Source organism: Tachysurus vachellii, chromosome 20 (assembly GCF_030014155.1).
Source record: "Tachysurus vachellii isolate PV-2020 chromosome 20, HZAU_Pvac_v1, whole genome shotgun sequence".
NCBI lineage: Eukaryota > Metazoa > Chordata > Actinopteri > Siluriformes > Bagridae > Tachysurus > Tachysurus vachellii.
In genome coordinates, this window is record NC_083479.1 from 2,746,853 (window position 1) to 2,760,681 (window position 13,829).

The 13,829-nt window shown below is 38.2% G+C and overlaps 1 protein-coding gene across 1 annotated transcript; it reads right to left on the bottom strand.

The window, feature by feature from the left end:
* Positions 1–3,857: 3,857 nt before the first annotated feature.
* wscd1b (WSC domain containing 1b) lies at positions 3,858–12,742 on the bottom strand. Its single transcript, XM_060896051.1, has 9 exons — positions 12,574–12,742; positions 9,771–10,204; positions 9,583–9,697; positions 7,361–7,545; positions 6,184–6,305; positions 5,749–5,914; positions 5,212–5,376; positions 4,902–5,102; positions 3,858–4,346 (listed from the first exon to the last, which is right to left on the bottom strand). Exons 2-9 carry the CDS (start codon positions 10,180–10,182, stop codon positions 3,994–3,996), a joined length of 1,719 nt encoding a protein of 572 aa, XP_060752034.1. The 5' UTR covers positions 10,183–10,204; positions 12,574–12,742; the 3' UTR covers positions 3,858–3,993.
* Between the last annotated feature and the right edge of the window lie 1,087 nt (positions 12,743–13,829).

The following is a 13,829-nucleotide window of genomic DNA, read 5'->3' on the forward strand; positions in this document are numbered from 1 at the left end:
AATGTACAATTTTGGACCTGTCTTTTTTTTTTTTTTTTTTTAATACTGAGCGGTTAAAAGGTGATATGGGACAATAGTGACATTAACAGAGACTTTTGTTGTTAATGGAGGTTCTGATTGATTTATTAGAGCTAGTATAGTAGTATGTCATAAACTCAGGCTGCTGTAAGATTCATAGATATAATATAGAATATAGAAATAAACCCTCTATAGGAGAATGGGACACTATTTATTTATTTATTTGCTTCTCATTTAGAGTTTTTGCGTAATTTCGCCAACAGACGTGTCCGACTTCCGTTAAACCAGACATGGACCTGAGGAGAAGCTGTTTTATCTGGCCTTAGTTTGACTCCTATTTGTGCATCGTATATGCGATTGCAGAATGACAAGGAATGTTAATTGAGGGCTTTTTCATTTTATTTCAATTAGTTTTGCAAGGTGACTTAGTCTGCCTGTTATCCTTCGATGGAATGGTCATTAGTTCACAATTTTTAAATGATTTATCATAGTTATCCTCTCTTCTGTCTGCCTTCTTTTTATTATTATTATTATTAGTATTATTATTATTATTATTATTATTATTTTGGTGGGGTTTGTATTCAGAAAGATCCTGCATTATGGTAGCATGAAAAAAGTATAGCTATATTTTTATATAGCTATACATTATAGTATATATTACGAGTAACCAATAAACCATTAAGGATTTTACCAAAGCGTTTCAACCTCACACACATTCCTCTTTCAGAAACTGATATTTATTACTAACGCTGCCAACATGATGGACATTTTATCACGGCTGCTTTTTACTGCCACTTCATCAGTGAGATGATTCTGTGTGAAACAAGAAGGCCAAGCTTGACACTTTTATTAGACCTGTATTTGAGGTGGATCTTTTGTGGTTGAGATTTATACTCTTTAGGAAAGAAGAGACACTGAAGGACGGGATGTTTACAGCAACAACAGAGGATGGGAATTAATCGACAAAGGGCTTGAGCTGTTCTTTGTGGCACCCAGTTAAGTTATTGGGATTGATTTAATGATTCAGTCTGTGAAATTATTTAGCATACTGGTATCCTGCTGACTTACTGATCTTGACGTGATGAGATTCTAACGTCTGATGTAAACCCTTTTTCTGATTTGCTTAACTGAAATTCTTTATATTTAATCAGACCATGTCTGATTAAACAAAACGACTTCTTTACATGCTTGAACGCCAAATGCTTGGTTATGTACCGGCGGTCATGCATGAGTGCTCCAGTACTGAAGGTTATGCTTTTAAATCACTTGTAAGAAGATTGTAGACTGCAGCGGGGCAACAGTATAAACTACGGGAAATAGTTTAAAGTACACTTATATGGCCAAATTTATGTGGATTTCTGATCATCACACCAATATGTGGTTCTTCCCCAAACTGTTGCCTCAATTTCTTTTCACTGGAATGGACAGGATCAAACCTGATCACAAAGAGAGTCCCATGAATGGGTTCCCAAGGTTGTGGAAGAACTTGAGCAACCTGCATAAAGTTTCAATGTTTATGACAAGATGAAAAAAGCTGCAGTTATGACATTTTGTTTGTGGAAGTCAGTTGAACATTATCTCTGCCTGAAGTATATTGATGCCTTAAGGCCCTTCAGTATTATTAACAGCATTATGCTTGGTGTCGGCATTAACCTTTTTATCTAAATAACTTCCTGTGTTCATAGGATAGCAGTAAATCCTATATATGATTGATTTAGGAAGGGGATGATTGATTTGGGAAGGGGAGTGGGATTAAGCAAATGGATAGCACATTATCAGGTCCTGACTCCTGTGATTGGGGATGGAGGGATAAACCTGTTTGGCAGAGCTCAGGTAGTAAAGAATATGCCACTGCTTTTAAAGACCTCATTTCAGAGACGGAGGCTTAATGAGTGGTGAAATGCATATGGTGTACCAATGTTATTGAGCTTTTATTTCAACAAGGTTGTTTACTGATTCTCCATGAAGAGAACAGATAAAGCTTGAGCAGGTTTATATGCAGGTGGTATCTTGGTTCCTCAAGTCCTAGTCCCCAGTTCTTTGTATTTGTCATACTGGTTTGTTTATCTGTCTGGTAGAAATGTGAAACTCATTCCAAAATGATAATCTACTTAATAGTGCAGTAGTGATCTAATGAAGAAAAGATAGGTTTACTCTCGCGAGTACCTGGACACAGTTATCGATCGCTTAAAAAGAATATCAAAGATATAAAATGTGTATTGAACAGAACTAACTTCAAACTTTCATATTAGGATGGCAGTGTCCCTAAATGCACAGATAATGAAAGACTGCAAACAACTGTAATAATGTAGTAGTAATGTCTTAATCCAGAATTGTAAAGACACTCCAACACCACTTGTTGTAACTGGCTTTAAGGTGTTTCCTGCTTCCTGGATTTATACACCAGTCTGATTTATGACCACAATGTTTGGATAAACCATAATAAAGAACTCGTGTGATAACTTTCACTTGCTTCTGGCTTTCCTGAATTACCCTAGCAGGTGACACGTGATGAGAATCCAGTGTGCTTCTTAATAAGAACGCTCTCTTATCAGGACTTCAAATCCTGACACCTGATTTAAAGGCGATAATACATTGCAGTAAAATCACTTAATATGGTAATCGCACTATTTTGGCAGCACATCAAAAACAGCAGTCAACATATTTCATTATCGGTGTCCCTGGAGAATAAAACTTCAATCTAAATGTGTTGGAGAAAGAAAACACTATCATCAGGACCCATAAAGCAAAACAAACAACTGCAGTTTGACCTCCTGGGTATTTTTAGAGCAACCAATCAACCTCTAATCTGGAGCTGGAAAACAGATGGCAACTCGTTCACACAACATGCTCCTTCTTAGGTGCAGGCTTAGCATATAATTTTAGCTCTTTGTGCAAAAGCACAGGCAGTATGAGCCTAGTCATAGATGTAGACCACACCAGGTCCTTGTTTATCAACATTGTGGTATGTATGAGCAATAACAGTGGGATTCATTAAAATGTGTGTGCATATGCTTTGCCCAGATGTAAGCAATGAAGCTTAGTACATACCAAATGTTCACAGCCATCGTGCATATGCAGTTCTATTACTCATTTAAATAGACCACCACAGTAAACCATATATGATATATAGGCATTGCTTCAAAGGGATATTTTGTTATTGCCTTGGAGAAAAATGCAGCGATCAATGAAGCGAAGCGCTACTAAGATGTGCTTTTCGGTGTTTTTACCTTTCTTTATATAACTGTGAAACAATATTTTTTTTTTTAAACCATCACCTACCCATAAAAAAATTTCTCCTTACCCCCAAAAAGTGTCGATCCACCAAGACATGATGTCTGCTGCTTAATCTGTGAGATTATAGTGAGATTATCGTTGTGCCAACGCTTGCATCAACCGTGTTGATTTGTTAATTGCAATAGATTAAAGCAGCAAATTTCAAACACCAATTATCCTTGGTGGAAAAACTACAAAGTATATACAAAGTGGTTTATACAAAGTTCATACTTAGTATTATCTAAGCGTATATATTCTAAGGTGTGTATATATAAAGTCTGCCAGTACTGAGCAATGTTTAATCATCGTTTTATAATCTCACTATACACTAAATCTCGTTCCTCTGGATCCTTGTCAATTCTGGCTGATTCGTTACGGATCTAATTCTACACCTGGATTCCTGTAAAGCTCATTTGTGAAAGTATGTGTTGCAAAAAACACTACTGAGATAAAATTGAATAGAATTGAATCAAAGATATCACGGTTAGAAGGTAGTGGGATTATTGCGTATAAACCACAAGCCAATTTGCCGTTTATTCAATTAGCATTATCATAAAGAAAAATAGCATAAACCACCAGAAGGCCACAGTATATGTTGGTCAGATTTGAGTTCCCAGGCACTTTTGTTTTTCTATGTATTCCACTGTTCCTGTCCTGCAGAGAGAAATCCACCGTTCTTGTGCACGTATTAGCGTTTCATCATCTAGGCATGTATTCCTGTGGGAGGCCACTCAGATTTCTGTCTCTGAGAGCACGGTCCACCTCCAACATATAGCCATTTATACGAGTCCTCATGTCCTTAGTGAAGGGGTCGAAGGTCAGACATCGAGATCCTGTGCGCTTGAAGTGGCCATCTCGGTTTCTCTCAGCACACAAGAGCCGTTCGTCCGGAACGGTGACGTTTAGGAAGGCCGTCATTAGCCGAAGTTGGTGGACGAGATCCATAAGGAGATGCTCGTAGTGCACCACCAGCAAACGCCTGGAGAACTGTAGCCAGGCCAGAGCGTGAGAGATCCACCATGCGGAGTACGTCTCCACAAACTCGGGCCACTCTAAGGATGCCAGTAGGTTATGTTAAGAAGAATCTCACTGGAAAATATGACTTGCTATTGACATTAGTATGTTATGGCTCAATCAGCAACGTCTCCTGGTTATACCAGTTTGTTATGAACCTGTGTGTTTTGGGCAAATGTCCCATTTCCATTTTAATTTTGTTCGGAGGTGGCACAAATTTACATTAATATTTTCACAGGTTAGGAGTTTACTATTTTAGCATTATCATGCATGACTGGCTTTAATTATTACATGAATCACTGTCGTGTCTAATCGATTCATTTGATGAATTCTGTCCTATTGTCAGCTTCTAAAATAGCATTTGATCCAGCCAAATTTACTTTAACAACATACCAGTACAGACATTAATGAAACAGAGCTACTAAACTGAAATAATGTAATTTGTGTGTGGGATGTTGGATAATTTACCATGCATAAAATTTTAAGTTGCCAAAGAAATAAAATATCAACCATAACAGCAATTAGCCTTATAGAATGTGCTGATTGGGTCAGAATAAATGGTCAAAGTCAAGATCAAGATAAGTCATGATTACCGTTACTTTTCCAGTGTGTGTCTGCTGCGTAGCCCAGGTGCCCAGCATTTTTGCGATTAAACTCTGCCACCAGGCAGTGGTACGGGTTCCGAATTAACAGGATGGCCGCGTCAAACTTCTTGATCTCTTTCTGCCCGCTCTCGTGCGTCTTTACGCAGATAGTTCTCCCACTTCGCCAATAATCCTTCTCTCCTTTAAAGCCTAAGAAAGTAGAAGAAGCAAGATATTTTCAGAAGAGGCTTTCAGAAACTTTTAATGGTCTTTAATTTAAACTGTGTCATTCCAATGACAATAAGTGATAAGGTCTCACCTTTGTTGTATAATGAGCCATCAAAGTAGTAGCTGCCCGTGTAGTAACCTGTAGCAAGCTCGATGAGGTGTCGCAGCCAAGTGTTACCTGCTCCAGGAAAACTGGATAATGCAGTGAGGGAGGATGAGCTCTCAGGCCGAAACATCCTCTCCCTACACCGAGACGCTGACAACACAATGAATAAAGTTATAGATAGATCACTTAGATAGTTAGATTAGTTTAGGTATTATTATTTTTTATTTTTTAAATTTCCCTATGAAAAATAAATACATATTCATTAAAAATGGCGGAGTCATTGTGAAAATTCACATCAATTTAGATTAAGAGACTCATGCTGTGAATAACACCAATATGAACACCGAGAGCATGTGTATATTAGTACATCAGTGATGAAGTATTCATCATTTATTCATTAGGTTTTAATAATAGAGTTTAAAAGATTTATACCACAGTATCTTAAAATTATAAATATAATTCTAGCAGCATAACATCTGCAGAGATCTTATTAAACACAGGTACTATGTGTGTGAATGTTACCTAGCACAGGTGTGCTGTACACCTGTAGGTAGTCCGTAGCTGAGGTGTGGCTTGTAGCTTTGCTCTGTCCACACGGCTGGCCGTCTACATTCTGCTGCATTAGGAGAAATGTGGAGGTGTGTCCACATAGACAGTCCTGCCCCCTCAGTACAGCCAAGGGCAGCTCCTGTGTGGGTCAGAAAGAAAAATACAAACTAATAACTCTCTATTAATCTGTTCCTCATTAAAGCTCCATTATGCCTTCTCTGGTAAAAAAAAAAAAAGAGTCATTGTGCAAGTGGCTTGAGCACATAGAGCTTCGTTTCTGTGTAAGACTGAAAAAGAGGCTCTTGAATCACAAAGGGCTATTGATTGATGATGGCCTCTTTTGAAGTAAGTACAAAGGAGGCAAACTAAAAGGCTGTAGTGCGTGAGTTCTGGGACGTGGGATCCAACCTGATCAGTGCATGTCTCCACACACAGCTGTGAGGTCATGTCCTGCTGGCCGGCATAGAGCAGCAAACCATCACTGATGTTCTTTGGTGTGTGAAAGCAGCCGTGATAATAGACATTTCTGTCTGAGAAAGAAAGTGAGCGAGAGAGAGAGAGAAAGAGGTTGAAGCACAATTATTAGCACAATTTCGGCTGTCGTTCATGTATTCTTGCATTTTACTTATATAAGGCTAGCTAGCTACTATACATTAGCTGTGAGCTTATTTGTCCAATCAATCTTGTAGAGATGCTGTTAAGACTTCAACATGCTCTATTTGATTTTTGCGTTACAAACAATGCGACATAATACACAATGTATATTTTAAACAAATAAAATATTTTTGTCTATTAACATATACATAAATAAATAATTATTTTGATTAATACTGAAATGTCGCTGAGAATCTAGCAGCTTGAACGTGTTAAATGTGAACAGAGGTGTAATGCAACAGAAGTGTGAAAATATGGAAGACACAGCTACAGAGAGAAAAAAACAGCGGACATGTGAAATAAATCTGCATTATTCCCCATATACACACACATTAAGTCTCCCAGCAAAACACGAAAGCGCCGGGAGACATGTTTGAGATTCTAGAAGCATCTTGCTGCTACATAAGATCAGAAAACCCCCAGGTCTGTGTGTATGTGTGTGAAAGAGAGAATCATTTAGTCTGCTATGCTTGGCAGGTGTGTGTGTGTGAGAGAGAGAGAGAGAAAGAGAGAGAGAGAGAGTCTGTGAGTGAAAGTCTGCATATATTTATATATTAACATTATGTATGGGGTTTGTTTGTGTCAAGTCCAGAATGATTGTCACCCCTGCACAGAGTTGGGCTAGAATCATTAAAATAAATCATTTAAAATATTTGCATAACCAGTTGAAGAAATGTCTACAAAAGTAATTTACCAAATAATATTAGTATAAAAATCTTCTCTCAATAATATATGGCAAATTGTACACCCCAGAAAAATGTGCAATATATGAGCTGCAATATATGTGTGTTTAATTGAATAAAAATGTGCATTGCTGTTTATGATGCTTTTATGTCTTGTTTCCCCGGGGAATAATTATGAGGTTTCCCAAATGTAAAATCCCTTTTATTCAATATACTATATAATTGAATATTCAGCCTGGCTAACTCACATCTCTTTTGGCCAGGAAGCCCCTGATCTATTTTGTAGATTGACAGTCTGGCCACGCCTCCACACAGTGCGTTCCTTTCAGTCCTGCAGTTCAGGTTGCAGTCCTCACTCCGTGCCTGAGGGGCGCTGATCCGGTTACCACAGTGACACTCTGTGCCATATTCCAGCCCAGCAAAACGGTAGCCACTGTGACAGGGGAAAATGCATTACTGATGAGGCTCGGTTACGCAACATAACCTTAGTTCTTAGGTACATCGGTGACCTTGTATTTTGTTTTAAAACTGGAACAGTAAAATCATTGTTGCCATGTATTTCATATTATATATATATATACACTCACCGGCCACTTTATTAGGAATACTGGTACACCTGTTTAGTCAGCCAATTGTGTGACATTAGAACAATGCATAAAATCATGCAGTAAACTTAAGCTACAGTGCATACTACACCATTCTCCTGGGTACTCTGTAACATTTCATTTGTACTCTGGGTACAAAATTACACATTTATTATGAAGTAATATCTCCAGTAAACCGAGTTTGAAATATATTCCCGTTAGAGCTTTCTTTATCCTCACTAATGCTGTTGATTGGGCTGCGTTCTAACAAATCAACTTTAACATTTTGGACCTACTTGTATTTTTTGTCCTGAGCTTTGCATTCAATCAGACTTAGATTCGAAACACTGTTTGTTACATTAACAGCACTTCCTCTCTTCATTAAAACTGTAGTTAAAATGGTTTATTATATAACGCATTTTATTTCAATTGGCCAGTCACTTAGACTTACAAGTAATGAATACTTATAACTACCATGATGCTATTTAACGTCGAACTCCATCAGTCATTCAAAGCAGTCAGGGTCACATTGGGAATCAGACCCAGGTTGATCCTCAGACCCCACCTTGAGATCCTTATCACTGACCTAATGGATCCTCAAAGAATATATATTCTGTTGTTAAAATAAGTGAATAAATGAAACAACATACATCTCCCATCTGATGAAAGATTTTCCCCTGCTCTGTAAGACAATGAGCTTTTATGTTTCAATGGTATTAATTATGTATCACTTGTAGAGCAGGCAGTGTGGTTCTGGATGAAGGTTTTTCACTTTTTGCTGCTCTGAGTAGGAGTACTGATGCTGACAGTGTAATTAGGTGGTGTAAGTATGCCTAAGACTAAAACGTTCCATTTCTGTGATGAGTATTAACCTTTTGTGACAATTTGTTGATGAGCGGTCAGGATGTTTTTGGTGCGCTTCGGGCTGTCAAAGCCTTTGAGTGTGCTGAATGTTTTATCCTGCAAATTAAAGATCCACACAAATGCTTGTACAGCTCCAACACAGAGTGTCTGTATTCTGCCACCTGGGCCTGCTGACCAACACTGCCTGCTTTCTTCCAAATTTTTAAAACATTGAATGTTTTAAATCTGTGAATGTTGGTAATGATTCCTTGTGATAATGTCTCATAAAGCTATATAAGTAATTGCACAATAAATAATGCCTTAATATAATGCATATTTTAGAGCAAATCACCCAATCATTCTAAGAGAAGACTTCTAAACGGTCTGCGCTGTAACTTGTGTTTGTCAAGTCAAATTGCACGATGAATAGCCTGTAATGACAGACCTACAATTTAAAGCAAATTATTACGTTCTGTGTATGCCATTCAACGGCTTGTGCTTGGCTTATGCAAAACCATTCATCAAGGTCATTTACTATCCATTTTTTATTTTTTGACCTGTACTGTATTTGTGGTTGTCCTGTAAAATTTGGGTCACACTATACTGTCCTCATATCGGTGGATTTCAATTACCATGTCGAAGCAGCACGTACACACTGAGATTTTAGTAAAAGCTTCATGACATGGAAAGACCTTTGTTGTATTGGTCTTAATGAGCACATCACAGCATGCAATCTTAGACTAACCGAAGAAATGATCTTTTATGATCTACAGGCCAAAAAATATGTTCACAAAGCCACCATTAACAGTGTCTTACTTATAACAAGGAATAATTTAACATGTCGTTCACTTTACTTGAAGCACCCACTGATGACTTTTGTAATGATTTATAATTATGCACAGATCATTATTCGTCACAAAGTACTCCACAGGCTTATCATTCATTGTAAATTACTAGTATTATGATGTATGAACATTAGCCTCATAGAGAGTGTTGCCAAAGACAGATTTGTCTCGTATTCAATATTTCACTCATGTGCTTACCTCTCAGAGCAGGTGTCTTGGCACAAAGAGCTGGTCATTTTTCTGAAGTCATAAAGCACAGTTCCTCCAAGCGCATGTTGTTTGTCGTCATTCATAAAGCACCCAATGTAGGTTCCTTAAGAGAATAATGTGAAATCAGTACTGACAGCATGTTCAGATTGTACATTTTAACATAATTCAGGTCGTACCTTTATGTCTGGTGTTCCTGTTTAATGGATTGTGTTCTGCCAAATTCTCTTGGTCTGTTCTCTGGCGCTGAATCCAGTGTCGTCTCAGGTGCCTGATCTTTAGGTTCCGAGACACAAAGCTTTCTTGATCTGCTCTACTCCCTGACAAATCTGGATTATTCTCCACATCCTGAATTAACGTGGATCCGGGTCTCCTGTGGTGCCAGCTAACACTTGGTGCCTCCAGAGATCTAGGGGGCAATGGTACGGAGGGTATTGATGAGGGCGGATAAGTTCCTTTTTGAAACAAGGCCACGTTGGAACGCTGGAGCAGCAGCAAACTTCCGGCCATGATGTAAGCCACACCCAGAAAAAGAAGCAGCAATTGGGCCTGTCTTAGAAAGCGCTGTAGTGTGTAGCAGGTTTTAGCCATGATTACAACTCAACGATCACCACTGTTTGAAAAAAAATCCACAAGAGGATTTTAGTTCTCAAGATGTTCTCCTCTTCATCATCAAACACTTTATAGTCTTTATGCTTGGAAAAAGCCTCCACCAAAAACAATCAATAACCCTGGAGCAGAGGAATATTTTTTTTAACTAATTATCTTGATTAAATCCAAAAGAGGCTTTTAAAGCTCTTTTTTAATATATACACACACACACACACACACACACACACACACTAGTTAATATATGTCATGGTGTATGATTGGATACATTTCCATATGTTACCGCTTGATTTTACCCGAACAGTTCATCGCTTTTGTATCCAGCACTCCAAAAATTCCACAAGGGGTCCCCTCTGAAGTCATGCAGTACCACCATTCTACATGCTCAAAGTACTAGACATTCAAAAGAAACGATGGAACTATAAGTGGAAATGGATGTTCGCCAAACACACATGGGTCTAATGGTCAAGTGTCCACATGGTGTCGGCCATTTAGTGTACAAAAGGTGCATGCTTTAGGGTACCATTACCATCCCTTCAACAAGGAATGGTACATTTATTTAAAGCCTTAGTTTATCACTTATTTTTTCTCAGAGTATGTTTTCACATACTGTATTGACTGAATAGCTCTTAAATGCAATAATGTTATTTTCCATATTTTTCCTGACCCTCTTCACTATACAATCCTTCATTGTAATACAACTTGATTAACACTCAACCATCCCAAACAGGCTAACCTTGAATCATCGTTTCAAGCTTTCAGGCTGTTTTGTTCAGTTGATTTAATGTTCATTTCATTCCAGAAATGAGTGGGAGTACACTAACCCCCCCACCCCCCACCCCCACACACACTGCTGCATCTGAGCCACCATCAACATAGTCCTGCTAATGCATGACTATACCAGCCACAAATGGTTCCTTGTTACCATAGTGAAACAGGCAACAAAATAAGTATACACACAACAGCTACAAGAATAGTGACTCAAGAGTTGGCTAGAGAGAATATTTCAATAATTGAATTAGTTATTACACAAAAACAGATTCAACTCTTCATGAAGCCATCCTTGTAGTTTTTAGACTATACTACTATTTAGAGTTGCTTTTTAATCTCTCTGTGTTCTGCCTCACTTCAGGTGAAACCAAAGCTGATGTGTTTGTGTAGGTTCAGCCAAAAAAATCTACCACATGCCTAGTAAACAAAAACCGTATGGGCCATGATTTTCCATAATTGAGATTCGTCTGCATGTTAGCATTCCCCCTTCCCAGTTTTTTAAAATGTCCGATCATTGTTACAACATAAAATTCTGCAGAGGAAAAAATGCAAAACAAATGGTTCTTCTATCACTGTAAAGAACTATTTCAGTCAGCTTTAGTTTTAAGAGTAGTTATTGTTTAATAAAGAATGTGATGTTAAAAACTTCTGTGGTTTGTATCTTTGGTGGAACCTTAAATGAGTCAATGAAAAAATTCACGGTAAAATATTTTCACATTTAGAAATGCATCCTAATAAGGATGCATTGAAAATTAAACTATTCAAAGATCTATTAAAGATCTCTTTTTCGAAGAGCTGTCAAAAACATCCAGATAAATTAAAGCGTCTGCACAGGATGACCTGCAATAAGTCCGATGTTCCATCCAAGAAGTATTCCCATTCTCTGGATAGACACCGTATCTGCTGTCACCCTGATCACGATAAAATGCTTACTGAAGATAGATCACTGAGCATCACTAGTATGAATATAATATATTAAACATAATTAAAATGCATTAAACTACATTTAAATTAACGATTCATATCCATAAATTTGTGTAAATCGCAGTCTTTTGGAAACTGCATAGCAAACGTTAAAATACAGTACTGAGATAATAATGCTAATTAAATTAATAGATGTTAGCAGGTGGTAATCAAACGCTTTTTGGAAATAAAAAAAAAAAAAAAAAAAACTAAAAACCTTCCTGTACGAACAAAAAAAAAGAAGCTTGAACGTCTGTGGTTTGCTTGAGTTGAAGAAGTTGTCACGAGTTCAGCACCATCTGTTCTGAACAGCGACCTCACACACACACACGCGCGCACACCACACACACACACACACACACACACACACACACACTAGTGTTAATACACATTAATACACATGCTCCATTTCATGCTCAACAAACATTTGGAACACAATTTGAGAGGAAGCTTTTTGTCTTTAGTCCTACAGCCACACACACACACACACACACACACACACACACACACACACACACACACACACACGAGCACAAACCCCAGCTAAACCCCAACACACACAAAGCAATGACATTTTTTCTCTACACACCGCAGTTCGATGCTATCGATTAGTGAGAAGAGATAAAGCTCCTCGTTTACCTGCCGACGTGCTGCAAACTGTCACAATCAGCGCGTCACGGAGCGCGCGCGTGTCTCATAGCGGCGGAGCGCGTGTCACCTGTGGATCCCCGGTGAACGCCGCCTAAACACGGGCGCGTTTAAACACGGCCACTACGGTATTAACTTTGACGCGCGCTCCTTTCACTCTCTTTCTCAACATCCCCATCTCTTTCCGAACGAGGGAGTCCTCGCGCCTCCAGGCGTTTCAGCTGCGTCACTTGTCGTTCGTTTGTAGCCAATCAGCGTTTAACATGCAAATTTTTACCATGACCACAAGCTCCACCCCCCTGCACAATTGTCAATTGTTCAAAGCTGTGTCTCAATTGCATTAAAACATTACATGGGTTACAGTTTTAGAGACGACGCCGAGACACAAATAAACACGATACGTTTAACAGAAAAATTGCATTTTTCCTACTGATATGGTTTGCCATAATAATAAAACAACTCGGTGGGTAATTTGATTGAGATTGATATAAAGTTTGCACGACGCTGTGTATAATGTCCTGAAGGTGCTTATCGATTCTTCTACGACGGAAGATCTGTCAATAACGCGGCCGTAAACCACAGGTTTATATCAACGCTCTCGCTCTAACGCCTTATCGTTTCTATAGTAACAGCATTTTCACGGTGCTCGGATGCTCCGAAGAAACAGAGTTACTCAAAAAAAGAAAAAAAAGAAAGAAAAAGCACCAAAAAAAGAGAGAATAATGTTTTCGTCAAAGTATTCCATAAGGATGAGATCTCTGTGTATGTGCTTCGTAACAGCCAGAGATAAATCCGCAGGTTGCGCTTCGCAATTTGAAAAATAACAAGCTGATTTTTTTTTTGTGGTTAAAAGAAATAGAGACTGGGGAAGAACTGGGTTGTTTACAGCAGATATAACAGTTATATTCGCTGTGCTATAAGTGGAATAATTATTGTACTTCATGGTGGTACCAGTAGCTTTGTCCTTATGTCTTTTGAACATTTACTTTAACAGCATATTCCTGCATGGGATATTATTGAGTAAGACTCGTAACATGAATTCCTGAGCTTTATATTTGATAATGAACACAAATATTCAAAGCAATTATTACCCATAACTAGAGCTTTTTCAGTCGTAATAACATCTCTGCCTGTTTTTTTTTTATTTTTTCTTATTATTGCACTCAGTGTTTTTCTGTCATCAATTTCCAGTGCTCAGCTTGCTTCTGTTTTATTTATTTGTCTGCTCTTTTAATTTTTATTAAATT